This window comes from Coptis chinensis, chromosome 2 (assembly GCF_015680905.1).
Source record: "Coptis chinensis isolate HL-2020 chromosome 2, ASM1568090v1, whole genome shotgun sequence".
Classification (NCBI taxonomy): domain Eukaryota; kingdom Viridiplantae; phylum Streptophyta; class Magnoliopsida; order Ranunculales; family Ranunculaceae; genus Coptis; species Coptis chinensis.
The window spans coordinates 62867105-62884210 of record NC_141457.1 but is presented as its reverse complement, the minus strand read 5'-3'; the positions used below and the strand labels follow the sequence as shown (position 1 = coordinate 62884210).

General features: G+C 36.2%; 1 protein-coding gene and 1 long non-coding RNA gene across 10 annotated transcripts; both read left to right on the top strand.

Annotated features, from left to right (window-relative positions):
• Positions 1-5043: 5043 nt before the first annotated feature.
• On the top strand, positions 5044-13325 carry LOC147517067 (ABC transporter B family member 11-like). 7 transcript variants are annotated; one of them, XM_086589472.1, is made up of 13 exons: positions 5044-5358; positions 5978-6476; positions 7053-7107; positions 7206-7381; positions 7527-7712; positions 7820-8058; positions 8534-9059; positions 9148-9421; positions 9494-10344; positions 10714-10980; positions 11289-11552; positions 11751-12044; positions 12734-13325. In XM_086589472.1, exons 2-13 carry the CDS (start codon positions 6126-6128, stop codon positions 13079-13081), a joined length of 3831 nt encoding a protein of 1276 aa, XP_086445598.1. In that variant the 5' UTR covers positions 5044-5358; positions 5978-6125; the 3' UTR covers positions 13082-13325. The 7 variants fall into 7 exon arrangements, with proteins under 7 accessions (XP_086445598.1, XP_086445600.1, XP_086445601.1 ...); XM_086589474.1 differs by having other exon boundaries at positions 7527-7748; positions 12656-12876; XM_086589475.1 differs by having other exon boundaries at positions 7527-7748; positions 12562-12797.
• A 1970-nt stretch (positions 13326-15295) lies between these two features.
• LOC147517066 (uncharacterized) lies at positions 15296-17081 on the top strand. Of its 3 annotated transcripts, XR_015211330.1 has the most exons (3): positions 15296-16183; positions 16268-16350; positions 16436-17081. It is a non-coding gene; the product is annotated as an uncharacterized LOC147517066 (long non-coding RNA). The 3 variants fall into 3 exon arrangements; XR_015211331.1 differs by having other exon boundaries at positions 16272-17081; XR_015211329.1 differs by having other exon boundaries at positions 16268-17081.
• Positions 17082-17106: the final 25 nt, after the last annotated feature.

Below are 17106 nucleotides of genomic sequence, written 5' to 3'. Positions count from 1 at the left end.
GAAAAGAACATTAGAGTCGCAATGAACTTAAGAAACAAATGTGAGTCGGTAACTAAAGTTTGTTACAAACCAAAATAACCATGAGAAATTTAAAAATAAGGAAAAAAAAAAGATGGCAAGAGAGGAAATGAAAACTAATCATTTAATAACCAATCAAGAAGGAAACATTTAAAAAAACAAATTATCATATAACATAGCTAAATCACTTTGAAGAAATATTGAAAGAGTAATCATAGAAGTCAAACAATATAAAGGATCAAGAAAGGTCACTTAACTCAATATTGTCTGCACCATATTAAGTATATATATTAAGTATATTGAGTAACATTCTCTTCAACCAATTTGGCTCAAGACCTGTTTATAAGCAACTTTCAGTCAAACATCATTGTCAATGATGTCATCATTATTTGCTGAGTTACATTGACACGGATGCATGTGACCATATCTAATACGGATACGAAGTGTTTAACATGACAAAATATCAAAACTTAAGGTATATCACATATAATATGTGTCCAAGTCGTGTCCGACATGGATACGTAGATGACACAAACTATATTCAAAATATGGCGTCTCCATACATAGCTAGGTTCATTGTAAACAGGAAAAGTAAATAAGGACGAATCAACACCTACTGGAATACTTTATCCTGACAAAAGAAAAGTCACTAATGACTATAACATGTCATAAGTTTTCCGAAGATAAAATCAAAAGATAACTATAACACACGTTTGGCACTCAGAGCCTGAAGCAATTATTAATAAGGAAGGTCTACACACAAATACAAATATTCTAAGTGTAAGGTTATGTACGTTTACATAAATAAAAAATGGAAGTACCTGTGATTTGGCATAACTTGAACATTAGTATTCCTTGGAACAAATATGATTCATATCTTCATCCCTGTATGCTCTAATCTAAAAAAAGGAAAATTTTCACACATGAGTCAATGATATTTGATTTGAAAAATCAAAACAAATTTTCACCAATAATAAAACTGAAACTAATGTTTACAAAAGTCGTGTTAGAATTCGTATAATCTTTTTAAAACTATCCATAACAATGAAAAGAAAGGGCAAGCAATACTCATAGTTGAGCCTAGCAGTATCATACGGAGAAGGTAAGAGTAAACCATGAAGGTGGTAAATTGACATAGTAAAATAGATAGCTTCATATCCCTTCTCAATGCACCAAACCACATTATTCAGTACATAAGATGAATATAAAAAATTTGGAAAGTTTGAAAAATTGAGAGACAGAACAAAATTAAAAATTTGGTACAATAGATAATGCTTAACACACTGTGCAGTTAAATCGCTACTCGTTTGAAGACCGAGTAGGTGTAATCGGTCGGAGATTAATCGGCATTAATCGAGCGATTTTTCATAACACTATATTTCTTTACAAATACTTATTAAATATATTTAACTTTAAAATACCAACATAATAGAGCCAATTAAGAACACAATCAATCAATAAACAATTAAAACACTCAATCAACTAAAATAAATATGATAAAAGTGTAAAACTTTAAAGAATCGAGGGTTGATCTAATCGGCAAAATGTCAAGTTTGATGTTTAACATTGAAATAGTGAATACAATTACTCGGCTAATCGACACGTATTAATCGGCTAATCAGGGCTAATCAGTACGGTCTAGTAGTACCCGGGGAGTTTTTGTGCCCGATTGTGATCGGGGATTAAATTGTTAGTTGGGTCGGCTAAGCAGCGAGTAGCAAGTACTCAATGATTTAATAGCTCATTACACACATCTTCATTGACCTAATTAAAAGAGTCGGTTGCCAATGTTAATGTGCCACATCTTCAAATATGCATACAATTCTATGAAAAACTTTAAAAAACATGTTTCCCTAAAAAAACACACAACTCAAACTACTTTAATCAATGTTTACATATAAAGGTTTAGTCTCATAAGAATCAGTAATGCTTTCACGCATGTAATAAGGTGCCAATTTTTCATTTACCAATAGCTAATTTAAAACAACATTTGAAACTAAAAAACTACAAAAGTTTCCTTTCAAACCTATTTTAGATATTTAATTACTCTATCACGGATGTCATCGAATATGAATCTGAAATTCAAAGTACGATAGTCAAAATGCAAAAGAGCTATCAATTCTACATGATTAATTCTACATGATTCGTTCGTATGCCTTTTCCTTTTCTTAAACTTGTCTTTAAGTTGAAGTGTATATGAAAAATTGGGGATGGTGAGTACACAAAACAGTGAAATGAGGATTCACAAGAACAACAAATAGGTAATAGTTCATACTCTAGGTGAATCCCACGAGCACTCACCTCCTATTAGTTGCAAGCCTCAGGGAAGTGTTTCAACTGTCCATTAGATGACCAACTTAGTCATATCTTATTTGTTTAGAGCTTGCTCACCAATGCAAAAAAGTGGCTTAATTTCGATCTCTTGATTCTCCAAGTAATCTATATTACCAAATTTCTCCCTGTACCTCCTAGTGATGGAATCAAAGAAGTACAACATTGTACCAAAAATGGAGATTACTTATAGGTCAAAAACTAAAGTTCATTGTACCTAAATACTCCAACATTATCAGACAGGTCTTGGTGATTGATACACAAATATTATTCAAACATTCCCACAAAATAATTGTTCGAACTATTGAAAAGAAAATAAAGATACCAAAGTTGTAGGCAATAGATAAGATTAATTAAAGACAATGTCAGAAAGAAAACCGTACGTTGAATCCGAAGAAGTTATTAATTATTTGCAAACCATTACCAGCGATCAAGAAAACTTCAGTGAGTTTTGGCGGGGAGAAAGTAGAAAGAAGTTAATTTGGGAATGGGAGAGTGGGATATTGGTCAGGAACAAAGAAGATGAGCGTTGTTTTTTTTTTTTTTTTTTTTTGTGAAACCACGAAACGGTTTCTCTGTTTGTTTGCTGAAGACGTTGAGTTGTATAGTCCTGGGAATGCTTTAAATTACCGATTTACCTTTTCAACGAAGAGCAAAAAGAAGTAGCTGTCCAACTTTCCGGTACCCTTTCAATTTAAAACTTTGGTCTAAAATAGGGAAGAACTAATTGGAAAATCAAGTATCCGCATTATAGATAAGATTATTATTAACATAAATGATTGGAAAAAGAAAAAATGAGTGCCCAATAAAGTGAGTTGAATGACAAACCTGAGATTTATAGTGTATTGAAGAGGTGAGTCAAAGACAAGTTTGAAGTCATCATGATATGTTGCGCCCCTAAATGGTTCAAGTCAGTGAGTCAATGAATCAAAATAAAAGAATTTGATAAAATCTAATTCTATTCATCACCTACGCAGTAAGGAATTAAGAACGATTAATTAACAAAATGATAATATCATAGAAGTAGAACACACCCTTGACCATTCCCTCCTAAACAGGTTCATGTGGTTCTACAGAACACCTCACTAGATGTTCATATGGCTTTGAGATAGACACCACTGCCTCAAAGTTCTGTGCACCTAATATCGTGCTTACTATATTATTTTTTTCTTTATGAATAATGTAATATGAAGTAGATTAATTCATAAAATTTGTTTGCTATTGTCAAGTTGAGTAGTTAATTGGGGCTGTCTTTCGTTTCCTAAGGTTTTTTTTTTTTTTTCAATCAATTTTCAAAATATATGCTCATTCTAAGTACAAGAAAATGTGAAAGTGCTAAAAGATATGGGTGCGGATGCTGATAGAATGTCCATATCATGGAGTAGGATCCTGCTAATAAGTTGTATAATGATGTCCTATATAGGCTACCCTTAGTATTGCACATGAAAGCTATTATTGAATTTGCATTGTGCTATACTTTGAATTTGCATCACAGAGGGTGCTGATGGGTAAAGGAAGATGCAAAGAAAATTATGGGCCTAAAATACAATATACTTAAAAAACGTGCATCGGGTTTTCATCTAAACTTTGTTTTGCAATGTGTTCGCAGAAACATTGAGAATATATCAGTCTACTATAAGAAAGCAATGGGTGGAATAAAGTTGAGTGTTTGAGTGCAAGTTCAAGGTGCATAATTTGGATTTGGACTTCAGGTTTATTAGATTATATTGTTCAAATATGAAATATTCAGGTTTCTTTTTTTTAAAGAGAATTTTCATTGTATTCATCGAAGAACACGTCAATGTGATAAATCCTTCTAAAGGGGAGTAGTGTATTCTTTGAGGATATGAAAATAATCAATCTATTTTAGTGATTTGTTATTAGTAAGTCAAAAGGTAGTGATTGGTGATTGCTAAATCACCGGAAATTTAAGAAAACTATTATACAAGCTAAAGTTTAAGATAATTCTATTTGAAAATTAGAAAAATACATATTAATAACCTAAACCACAAAGTGAATAGGCTATATCAATTTGATCCCGTAGTTGCCAAGTACTTATGCTCCATTCAAAACGTTGCTCATTAATGCATTTCGGTTTATTTCCAATAAATATATATTATATATGATTCAAAAATGTGTATGAGAAAATTTATAAAGTCTTTTTCAGCACGTAACATATTTAATAGATCCCGGGCGTATGCTTGGGTCCAAAATCTAGTATACTTCTAAGTTAAAGATAAAACTAAGATAGAAAGGCCAATCAATTGGACAAAAAAATAAACCAGGATAAAAAGACAAATCAATTGGACAAAAAAAAATGATTTACCAAGATAAATTAACATAACACAAACTAACATGCATAGTAAAATCAGCGCAGCTTAATTGTAGCGTTTGTCTTCTGCCTTTTTATAAACTAATAATTCAATTAAAATCCTAATCCGCAAACAAAAGTAAAAAATTCCAAACCAAATCTGCACTGGGCATGATGAAAGCTAAGTAAATAAAGTTCGAAGAAAAGCTGAATTACAAAAGATACCAAACAAAACTACACAGCAAGTTGCCTCCTAGGAGACGTACGCAAGTACACAACCATATAACGTAAGAAGTGACTCGTCAGTTTCGATGTGTCGTAGAAATCGATAGTGGTATCTGCTGACTGCTGACCACTTCCAAAATTGGCCTGATAAAACTGCTGCATGCTGCCTCGATTAAATCAAGCACAATAACAAATTAACAAGCGACCAAAATCACCTACTTAACGCTGCTAATTCAAAAGCTTAATTATAAATAACAATCACATTGCTTCTTGCAAAGAAGAGAGAAGCAAGTACCTTGTGCAATTTTTCCTAAACAGCCAAGTGTGTATGCGCAAATAAACATATATAGTTCTTCTTTGCAAATAAACATATTTAGTTGCAAGGGTTGCATGCTGTTGTACTAAGAAAACTTGGGTTGTAAAAAATATCAAAATGGCGCATTTTGCTGGAGAATGTGCAAATACTCATCAAGGTATGCTGTCTCGCTCGCTCTTGCAATGTGGCTTTGTTCACATGCGCAATGATGAATAATAATGTTAATAAAATGACTACTGATATTATCCTCAACATGTATGATGAAATTAAATGAGTGCTAATTAATAATGTATGAGTATATCATGATCTGATTACACCAAGAACTAACCTACAGTTCTGATAAACCATGTTACTAGAGAAAAATAGGCAGGGTACGGTCTTCTGTTAGATATTATTGTTACTTATATATATAAGAGACCGGCAAATATGTACAAGAAGCATAATATGACGAAGCTAGAAACATAAGCTTGTGACAAAGAAACGCGTAACAAATGACAAGTACAAGACGCATATACAGTCTGCTAGTGAGCTCTTCTAGGCTATAATTTTTAACACTATTCATGCATGACTATCTCATTAAATTTAACAATGTGGTCATGTTCAGTTCTCAATTTCTGCTTCTTTCTTTTTCTTCTTCTCCGCTTTAGAAAATAATTTTCTACTGTTTTTCAAGTATCAAGTTTCACCTAAACGCCTACCGGGATGACGCCTTTAATTAAGTGCTTCCAGAAGGATAATGCTGAATTGCTGTCAACTACTTTTTTCTTATTTCTCAGTTTTTACAGATTTTCACCTGTAAAATCAAGTACAGGCCAAACAATTCAGAAAATTCAAGTATTCTAGTGAATATTCGCTTTGAAGACGTAAAACATGATCACCAGGTGCTATAGTTAAGTATATATTAATTACGACAAGGCCGCACCAATGAACACATCATGCAAAGTAGAGAAACATAAGGATGCCAAGGAGCCAAATGGTGAGGACGACTTTGAGAATACTGGAAGGGAGGCAAGTAAGAGAAGTGTTCTCCTCCTAGACAGGTTATTCTCCCTTTCTGAGAAGGCTAAAGCAGGGGAGGGACGTACGAAAAGTGTCCCCCTATATCGGCTATTCTCCTTTGCTGATCCGACAGACATTGTTCTAATGATCATTGGTACAGTTGCCGCTCTTTTAAATGGGCTTTCTAATCCACTTATGTCATTGATCCTTGGCCAGCTAGTTGACTGTTTTGGGCAAAATGCGCATACCAAGAATCTGGTTCACGAAGTTTCAAAGGTATATAAATCTCTTAACTAAACGTAAGAGTTTTTATATGTCCATTTTCTCAAGTTCGAGTGAGTTTCACCTAGCAAAACTAGAAAATGAAAAATAAACATCATTCAACAGTCAACATGCTGGTTAAGCATACAAGTAAAATCAATTAGGTGGGGTGATCGATATTGCAATATTGCAATAATGCAAGAGTAGACTAGAACCTTTATTTCACCTGCTAGTGCTGTAGCCATATACAGTGGCTGCTAGGAGCCTAGGACACATATTTGAAGCTTGACTATATCCATGAACATGCTTAAATTTTCCATGACAGTTTGTAGACTTCTACCAGGTAGCAGACAACACATATATTGAATATAATTCCGCAATGCACATTTTTTAACTCTCGCTTTCACTCTTTATATTCTATACATTTTGTTTATTAAATATTGTTTCGTGCTGAACTAATAAGTAGTTGAAACTAGAAAGGAGTTGACTCCTCGCAACTGGCTAAAGTATGATAATCAGTTTTCCAAACCATACTACTGGAGTTTTATTGATGCGCTTACTAAAAGGAATTGTACTTGATTATGTGTTCAGGTATCTCTGAGATTTGTTTATTTGGGTATTGGATCTGCAACCGTAGCATTCTTCCGTTAGTAACTTTGCCTATATCTTTCTCCAGTAACACATACTACAGAACTTTTTAAACATTCCGAAACTGAAAAAGTGGTTTATTTGTTTTTTTGCCAGAGCTGGCTTGCTGGAAGATTACAGGGGAAAGACAATCTGCAAGAATAAGACACTTGTACCTAAAAGCCATACTGCGACAAGATATCACATTTTTCGATAAGGAAACAAACACAGGAGAAGTAGTTGGAAGGGTGTCAGGGGGGGTTGTTCTCATTCAAGATGCCATGGGTGAAAAGGTGTTAGTTCTAACCTTATGAATCAAATTAAGTTCAGTTTAATGTTCTAGTTTGTTGTTAATGCATGGTGTGATCTACTTTTCTTCAATAGATTCCAGTTGCTAATTTAGAGTAACTTTCTGCACTAATTCCTTTTAATGTGTAGGTTGGTAAGTTTGTTCAGCTGGGATCATCATTCCTAGGAGGTTTCATGATAGCATTCAGGAAGGGTTGGCTTCTTGTTCTTGTTTTGATGTCCACTGTTCCATTTCTTGTACTTTGTGGTGCATCCATGTCTAAGGTTGTAAACAAGTTGGCCGCCCGTTCACAAGTTGCTTACTCTGAAGCAGGGGTAATCGTAGAACAGACAATAAGCTCAATCAGAACGGTACATACTATACACAGTTAACATTTGTTATTAGGTTCAGTTGTATACTGAGTAACATTTTATACACACAGGTTGCATCTTTTACAGGGGAAAGGCAAGCTATACGTCGATACAATAGGTCTCTGGATACTTCTTATAAGTCTAGCGTTCAAGAAGGCTTGGCTGCTGGAATAGGTTTTGGGATGGTTATGTTTACTGTATTTTGCAGCTATGGTATAGCTTCATGGCTTGGTGCTCTGTTTATAATTAGCAGGACCTACACAGGCGGGGATGTTGTTTGTATTATCTATGCTGTTGTAACTGGCTCCATGTAAGTCTAACCTTCCTGCGCAGCTTCCATTCTATATGTACCTTTAAGTCCTTTAATAGTATTTATATAGTACAGAGAAAAAATGTGAAAAATGACCGTTAGACAAGGCACTCCTTTTACTAATGATATATATCTGTCTGACAATGTATTGTGCCCCTCCCCCCTCCAAAAAATAAAAATAAAAATAACACAAATAAAAAGTAAATAAATAAACACATGCGGGCACTGGGCACATCACACACCTCCTTAGAATTGCAACGTAAGACTTCTGACTACGGTGCGTCCGTGCTTGGTATATTTTATAATGGAAACAGTATAACGCAAATAGCAAACTAGATAATTCGTTCAGAACACCCAGACACAGGGGATGTGATTTGTCGTTGAATCTGAACATCCTAAACCTGTTAATTAACGCAGAACCATTTTTTATTTCTATCAAACTAACTACTAATTCATGTAAACCTGTAATTGTCAGGTCTCTAGGTGAGGCATCTCCGTGTATGAAAGCATTTGCAGCTGGACAAGCTGCAGCTTTCAATATGTTTGAGACAATCAGCAGGAAACCAGATATAGATTCCTTTGACACTGGCGGGCTCACATTAGATGATATTTGTGGCGATATTGAACTAAAAGAGATACATTTCAGTTATCCAACTAGACCAAACGAAAATATATTTTCTGGATTTTCTTTATCTATACCAAGTGGTACAATTGCAGCTTTGGTTGGAGAGAGTGGAAGTGGTAAGTCAACTGTGATAAGTCTTATTGAAAGATTCTATGACCCACAAGCTGGTGCTGTACATATAGATGGCATAAACCTCAAGGACTTCCAGATAAGATGGATCAGGGGGAAAATTGGACTTGTCAGCCAGGAGCCTGTTTTATTTGCTTCAAGCATCAAAGATAACATAGCATATGGCAAAGACAATCCGACTATGGAAGAAATAAGAGCTGCTGCTGAGCTTGCAAATGCTGCTACATTCATAGACAAATTGCCTCAGGTTCTACTTTTAACTTTTACACTATTGTTACCACAATCCCTTCCCTCCATAACCAGGATTTGAATCTTTACAAGTACTCTATACACAGGGACTTGAAACAATGGTTGGTGATTATGGAACTCAGCTATCAGGGGGGCAAAAACAAAGAGTTGCAATAGCTAGAGCAATTCTTAGAGATCCAAAAATTTTACTTCTGGATGAAGCAACAAGTGCACTTGATGCGCAGTCTGAAAGGATTGTTCAGGAGGCACTGAACAGAATTATGAGTAAGAGAACCACAATTGTCGTTGCCCATCGATTGAGTACAGTGAGGAACTCTGATGTGATTGCAGTGATTCATCAGGGAAAGATTGTTGAACAAGGTAAGGGCCTTGTGAATTGTTCATCGAATATTGCAAGCAGCATTTCAGCACTAATTTTTGTCATTTGAGCAGGTTCACACTCCGAGCTAGTCAATATAAATGGAGCTTACAGTCAACTTATAAGCTTGCAAGAAGTGAACCAAGACTCAGGAAAAGAAACTACCAATGATCGGGACGATCCAGAAGGCTCAATTAATTCTCAACAAAAATCAAAGCACGGGTTGCCAGATGGAGGACCCTTGAGCCATCCACTAGTCACTGGCTCGGTGCACTTACCTGCTGTACAAGAAAATTATAAAACTGAACCAATAGAACTTACAACTACAGAAGCATCACAACAACCATATAAAGTCCCTCTACACCGCCTTGCCTATCTTAACAAACCGGAGTTCCCACTGCTAATTCTTGGGACTTTTGCTTCAGTAATCAATGGATCCATACTTCCTCTAGTTGGAGTACTCTTTTCTGATTTAATCTATACATTTTACAAACCACAGGACAGGCTACTGAGTGATTCACATAGGTTGTTGTGGATGTTTATTGCCCTTGGTTTTATAGGTTTCATCGCCGCAACGGGAAGACTATACTTCTTTGGCGTTGCAGGCAGCCGGTTAATTAGAAGGATTAGATCAATGTCATTCGAGAAGGTGGTGCATATGGAAATTGGATGGTTTGATAATTCCCAAAACTCGAGCAGCACCATAGGTACTAGGTTGTCAATGGATGTGGCAAGTATCCGTGGTCTGCTTGGTGACACATTGTCTCTCGTTGTTCAGAACGTTTCATCCGTTATTATTGCTTTGGTAATTGCTATTGGAGCAAACTGGCAGTTAGCTTTATTAGTTTTCACTTTGCTACCTTTGTTGGGTGCCAGTGGATGGGCCTACATGAAATTCACAAAAGGATTCAGTGGAGATGCAAAGGTACAATCATCCTGACTAAATATTATGGAAAATACTGAAACAGTGAAACATGATCCACACTCACACAAAGAAGTTGAACTGAATTATTTCTTTGGTTCTACTGTACTGCATTGTTTCATATAGATAGAATGCTCTAATTATGGAGCGGTTAAAATCATTAAAGTCATATAATCTCTCTTCAACGCTTGTCCACATTATCGCATTGAAGTCTGTAAACATAGTCTCTTAGCTACATCTGAAACTCCAGCTTCTTCTTTTATCTTTTAATTGGAAGAAAGAAAAAACTTATTTTATTATTTTCTGTGATTTAACGTAATATATGACATTTCTCACAATAGCCTGACAATGAAAATTCCTAAATGGATGCAGACTATGTACGAGGAATCAAGTCAAGTTGCTAATGATGCACTTAGGCATATTAGAGCAGTTGCTTCTTTCTGTGCCGAAGAGAAGGTGATAACACTATACAAAAGCAAATGCGAACGTCCAAGGAGCACAGCGATAAAGCTAGGAGTTATGTCTGGGATAGATTATGGAATTTCCTTTTTCCTTCTGTTTGCTTTCTATGCAATCAGTTTCTATGTCGGATCTCGACTTGTTGAGGATGGTAAAACAGGATTTTCAAATATTTTCCGTGTAAGTACTCCTCGCATGTATATTAAGTTGTTAATGATCAATCAATTCGATCAAACATTTCAAAGAAGAAAACTGTACCTAATTGAGTTTACAACCTAAGTTGTTGATTAGTTAGATTATTTGATATCTTACAAAATATAGAAGTGCAGTTAACCGATTCTGGTGGTTGGAATGAGAAATGACATTGGAATAATATGGAGACAAGAAACTACTTTAGACTACCTCTTTAGATTTTCCCAGTAAAGATGCTTCGAGTCTTAAGCAGTTATACGTTCATTGTCTTCAACATGTTTTGCAACATTTTGCAGGTATTCTTTGCTCTCTGTATGGCAGGAATTGGAATTTCTCAGAGGAGTTCTCTGGCAACTGATACCACCAAAACCAAGGCTTGTACAGCTTCTATATTTGCGATTCTTGATAGGAAATCAGAAATAGATCCAAGTGACAGCTCTGGAATGACATTAGAAAAGGTGAAGGGCGAAATAATATTTCAACATGCCAGCTTCACATACCCAATAAGACCAGATGTTCAGATTCTCCGAGACATTTGTTTCACTGTTGAACCCGGCAAGGTAATATCCTGCAGTCCAGTGTAAGGATTTTAATCTAAAGTTTCTCAGAGAGTGAGGTGACTCCTAAACAGCTAAGATTAGACCATAAAAGTGAAAATGCATCGCCAGGAACACCAGGTTCAATTGTCCTTGAACTGGACAAAATTGCTTCTCCTACGTTCTTTTTTTCTTAGATTGACAATCTATAATTCTTTGTAGACGGTTGCTCTGATTGGAGAAAGTGGCTGCGGAAAATCTACTGTCATTTCATTGTTGCAAAGATTTTATGACCTGGACTCTGGTCAAATCATGTTAGATGGGATAGCAATAAAAAACTTCCAGTTAAGGTGGTTGAGGAAACAGATCGGTCTGGTTAGCCAAGAACCTCTGTTGTTCAATGACACAATCAGAGCCAATATTGAATATGGAAAGGAAGGAGAGTTGTCGGAAGCAGAGATTATAGCTGCAGCTAAGGCAGCAAATGCTCACAAGTTTATAAGTGGGATGAAACAGGTTAGACACTTTAACTAACTTGAGTTCACATGAATTCACACAATGCAAACACTACGATTGTGCTAAAATGAGCTCAAAGATGATCTTTTTATTCAGTACGATCTTCTCACCACAAAAAAATCAGACAGTTCTATAACTTCTAAACCCGAAGAAAGTATGGATTGTATTTTCCTGGACAACACTGTTCAATTTATCAATCAATAGGACATATAAAGTTATCTGATTTTTGTGATAGTTCTTCATGATGTGGAGCCCATATCACAAAATATGTTCGTTATCGTCTAGGCACTTTTGGTATACTGGACTTTTTTTTGGAGTTTTTCTTTAGGTGATCAGTGGTGTATGAGTGATCATAAGCAGTTAATAAAGCAAGAAAGAAACTAATAACAAGTGAATTGTATGAGTTGCCAAAGGTGAAAACGAATTTAAGAATCTTCACTAATAACAAGTGAATTATATAGTGTGGCACAAGATAAGCAGTCGATTATTTTTACAAAACATTTTGTGTGCAGTTTAGCCACTCACTCTATGATGCACTTGGAAGTCATCACTGCTACAAATCATCATTAAGATCATCGACCATATATTTCAGTATTTGGACTTAACTGCAGACATACTACTACGTTCCCATTGATATGAGCGGTGCGTGTTTTTCCATCTATTCAGTTTTGTACGTGCTAAAACTGTAGGGCTACGACACAGTAGTAGGGGAGCGAGGGATACAATTATCAGGTGGGCAAAAGCAACGAGTCGCCATTGCGCGTGCTATACTGAAATCCCCGAAAATTTTGCTACTGGATGAAGCAACAAGTGCACTTGATGTTGAATCTGAGCGAGTGGTTCAAGATGCATTGGACCAAGTAATGATAAACAGGACCACTATTGTCGTGGCTCATAAGTTATATACAATAAAAGGCGCCGATTCAATTGCAGTGATCAAGAATGGGGTTATTATAGAGAAAGGAAGACATGAGGATTTACTTAATATCAAGAATGGGGTTTATAGCTTCTTGGTAGCACATCAGATGAATTCATGATAAGCCCTGTTTCATTCAGTGCGGCTTTCAGAATTTGAGAGAACTGGTGTATGCCTTTGAATGGTTCTTGCCATGTTTTAGCAGAAGATCATGCGAGAACAAAACACAGACAGATGAAGAATTTTTTAGTCTGTATCTTCAGTTCATGTCCCTCTCTATTGTCGTTGCTACGTATTGTTTGAATCCATTACAATGGTTTTGAAATATTTTGTCAATAGATGTGGAAAAAAGATTCAAGTGGCAAGCCATCTTCATTTATCAAATGTTCACAACCTCAAGAAGGCATCCACATCTTGAGTTTAGATGCCACAATCTGGTAGTTAAATCCTTGTCCACAAATAAAACTGAAGAACTCGAGACAATTCTTGAGATCATTTCTTTTTTTCTTTTTTTTTTGTGCAAATTGAGGGGTAGTTATGCACAAACCTCATCTATATTATCACCCATGTTCAAAAGCTATTTCGAAAAACTGGTTGTTCGAGTAAAACACTGACAACTGCGGATGGCGAAATGGAGAGAGAAATTAACAACCATGAAAAAATTGTAATGGTAAAAAGCTTGTCTTGGCCATATTTATTCATGCTCAAGCAGATTACAATCTGGGTGATCTTGGACACACTCATAAAAATACTCCCCTACTCTATAACTAACATAAATTTTTGTCATACTCCAATAATTGCCTAAATCCAATAATATCTCCCATATATTTTTGGGACATTTCCCATAAAGGCAAAAGGATTAAAAAAAAGAAAAACAAAATAAGAGTTATTTAGGGATTGGTCCTACTTATTTAGGGGTATTTAGGGATAGGTCCTAAAATTATCGATTATTAGGCTTTAGTCCTACTTCTATCGATTGACTTTGAGTCGTCTCAATTGACCGTGGTCAACCCATTTTATAATAATATATTTTTCATTTTTTATCAAAATAGCCAAACTACCCTTCATCATCCTATGGTACTGCCCACATTCTTGAAGAGGCGGTTTCTTCAATTGAGAATGGGGTTCTTCTTCTACCGCTTCCGTTTCCTTAAATGCGAGATATATCGGGCTCTTCCCGTCGAGAGGAGATTCTCAAGGCACTTTTGAATTGATTTGATTGGTTTCCACACTTTTGATTACGCACGACATTTCCTTTCTTGTTTGCGGTCGAATGTTGGGTTTGGAGTATCGATCAAAAGAGAGGTTATATCGGATTAAGTAATCGCGGAAGAATGGTTGGGATCAAGATCATGCCGGTTAGGGTTCACATGGGTCGATTGAATCAGTATTGAGTCTCATGAGATAAGAAGTGGAGGGTAGAAGAGCTTAAACAAAGACAATTTGAAGGGAAACAGTGTTGCTTGGTGTGGATGACATGGATATCTTCAAAGGAATTAATTTGAAGTTATTGGCAATGGAGCATATGCTTAGGCAAGCATACCAAACCTGGCGGGGAGGGTCAGAGTATTGGTTGATTGCAAATCTGCTAGAGGGCGAGGGCGAGGGACGATACCTTCATGCAAGACAAGTGAGATACAAGCCGGTGCGAGAGGATCAACAAACAATTTGGACAACCTGGTTATGAACCGATAGTCTTTCGATAGGCTGTCTCGATAAGTGAAAGAATGGCTTTCTACGCCATTCTTTGAATGTGTTGTTGTTCTGTTTGTGAGGGAAGGGATGAATCTTACTCCTTATGAATACATTGTGTGTCGACGGGGTGTATCCGGTTACGAATCTAGTTGATTCGAATCTTCCCAAAAAGAGTATGTTAGTATTATCTGAGTTCATTGGCTGTTCTCCTTCACTTAGTGGCGCTATTTGGATTAATCCTTGGAATGTTGAGTCGGAGGCATTGAATGATGCAATCTCAATGGTCAAAGCGAGAAACGATTCGACATGAGAAGCATTATAGGTATGTTAGTACCCATGATGTGGCTTACTGGTCTCGGAGCTTCATGTAGGACATGGAGAGAACGTGTAGAGATCATTTGAGGGAAGGTGTTGGGGAAGGGTAGTTTGGCCATTTTGATAAAAAATGAAAAATATATTATTATAAAATGGGTTGACCACGGTCAACTGAGACGACTCAAGGTCAATCGATAGAAGTAGGACTAAAGCCTAATAATCGATAATTTTATGACCTATCCCTAAATACCCCTAAATAAGTAGGAACAATCTCTAAATAACCCACAAAATAACGTCACGTCCATTTTGTAACATTTTTTTTTAGTGAAAGTTTCTTTTACCCAAAGTGAAAAAAAAAACAAAAACAAAAACAAAACCTTTCGAGCCTTTCAAAAAGGAATTGGGTCTGTTGTATGAATTGGGCGTAGTCATTTTGGTGAATGGTGAATGGTTGTTTGAAGTGAGCGCTGGTTGTATGAATTTGATTGGTATTGATTTTTTCTCAATGATTGGAAAGGAGGGCGCTTGGGTATGTTATAGAAAGGGAAGGCAGAGGTATTCGAATGGCGAAGAGAGGCAGCTCGGCAGGGAAGGAATGGGAAATCGTCAAAGGATGACTTATCGTTGTTTTTCTATTGTGGTTTTACATTTTACTTTATGATATTTACAGTTTCAATTCCCTGACAAGTGGGGAATGCACGCTCTTTTCTATTGTGGTGTTACATTGTTCTCTATAATATTTGCATTTTCAATTCCCGTCAAGTGGGGAATGCTTGCTCACTTGACCTTGAACCTTTTATTACCTTCCTGTTTTAGTGTGTAGTGGTGGTACTTTTATTTGTACTCGTTGAAACTTGAAATTCAGAACCGGATTGGAATTAAGTTTTTTTAGGGGTGTTACTGATAAAAGTAATTCTCTGAAATCTAGTTTGTGAGTGCCGCCTCTTATCATGTGGATAACAATTCTGGATAACTGTTGGTGAAATGTAGTCCTGACCTTAACTTCAGGTGTTTGCTTTACTAGGGGTCATTTTTCGTGCAGCCTGTAGACCTGTAGTAGAGGAAAATGTATAGTTTTCAGGAAATAATTCCACATTTTTTCATTTGTTTTAATGGGCAAGTTTTCCTGCAGATTGGATAGTGGGTGAAGGAGAATATGATGGAATCAGATAGTTAACAACATTTCACCCAGAAGAGTCTACTAGTTCAAACGGTACTCATGAAGTTTTCTAATGGATCCACTTTTAGATTGTTGTCAATTTGTACAAATGAGAATTCACTAAAACGAATTATTCAGTCAGTGTATTAATCTCGGGGCTTGGCGCGGATTATACTAAATTGGAATCTTTTGGCAAGGTGGATGAGTTCGCTGAGACTCTGGTAGGCTATAAAATCTTGATACCGAGCTTCGTGTTCTTCTTTCACTTCTACTTACACAGATGCAAATCTAATATGTCATTACTAGGTTAGTGGATTGGACAGGAGTTGGCAGAATCCACCTGGTGTTGTGGCAAAACTTATCAACTGATCCTAAGTTGGAGATTGATTCTTGGCCGTGGCTGAGTATTTTTTAGGTGATTTTAGGAAGTTGGTCGAGTGTTGTTGATGGAAGGCTAAAATTGTTTTAATTTTGCTTATAGGGAACTGTCGAGGAAAGAATGGAAGTGGTACAGGCTCGTAAGCAGCGGTTCATATTTGGTGCCCTAACTGATCAAGAAGTCTGTTCTGCACGCATAGAGGAATTGAAAATGCTCTTTACTTAATCAATTAAGAGTGATGATACTTCTTTCTGTCAAGCACAAGAAGTGGAATGACACTTGGATGACCTCGTCAGTTCCTAAGGAAAATCCAATGGTTTGAGACTGAAGATTTTGAACTGCAGAGTTACCCTCAATATCTAATAACAAGCAAACATAGCGCACTGAATAGCACACCCAACTCCCTCCTTGAGAGAGAAAGTCCGAGGCACACTTCAAACATGATGTACGGCTAAAATTATAAAGCCATAGGTAGAAGTTGTTTCTGTGTAGGATCACCTGAGTAAGACATGATGTCTTCATTTGTACATGTAAAGATTATTTTGAGTTAATACAAAATAAAGAATTTCACTATTTTTGACATACTTTTGAACATACT

Excerpts from the sequence above, each read along its gene's own strand:
- LOC147517067 (XM_086589471.1), top strand. The coding sequence starts at position 6,126 with ATGAACACATCATGCAAAGTAGAGAAACATAAGGATGCCAAGGAGCCA. Across the intron at positions 7,108-7,205 it reads TGCAACCGTAGCATTCTTCC|AGCTGGCTTGCTGGAAGATT; the intron begins GTTAGTAACTTT and ends TTTTTTTGCCAG. Across the intron at positions 11,553-11,750 it reads TCACTGTTGAACCCGGCAAG|ACGGTTGCTCTGATTGGAGA; the intron begins GTAATATCCTGC and ends AATTCTTTGTAG.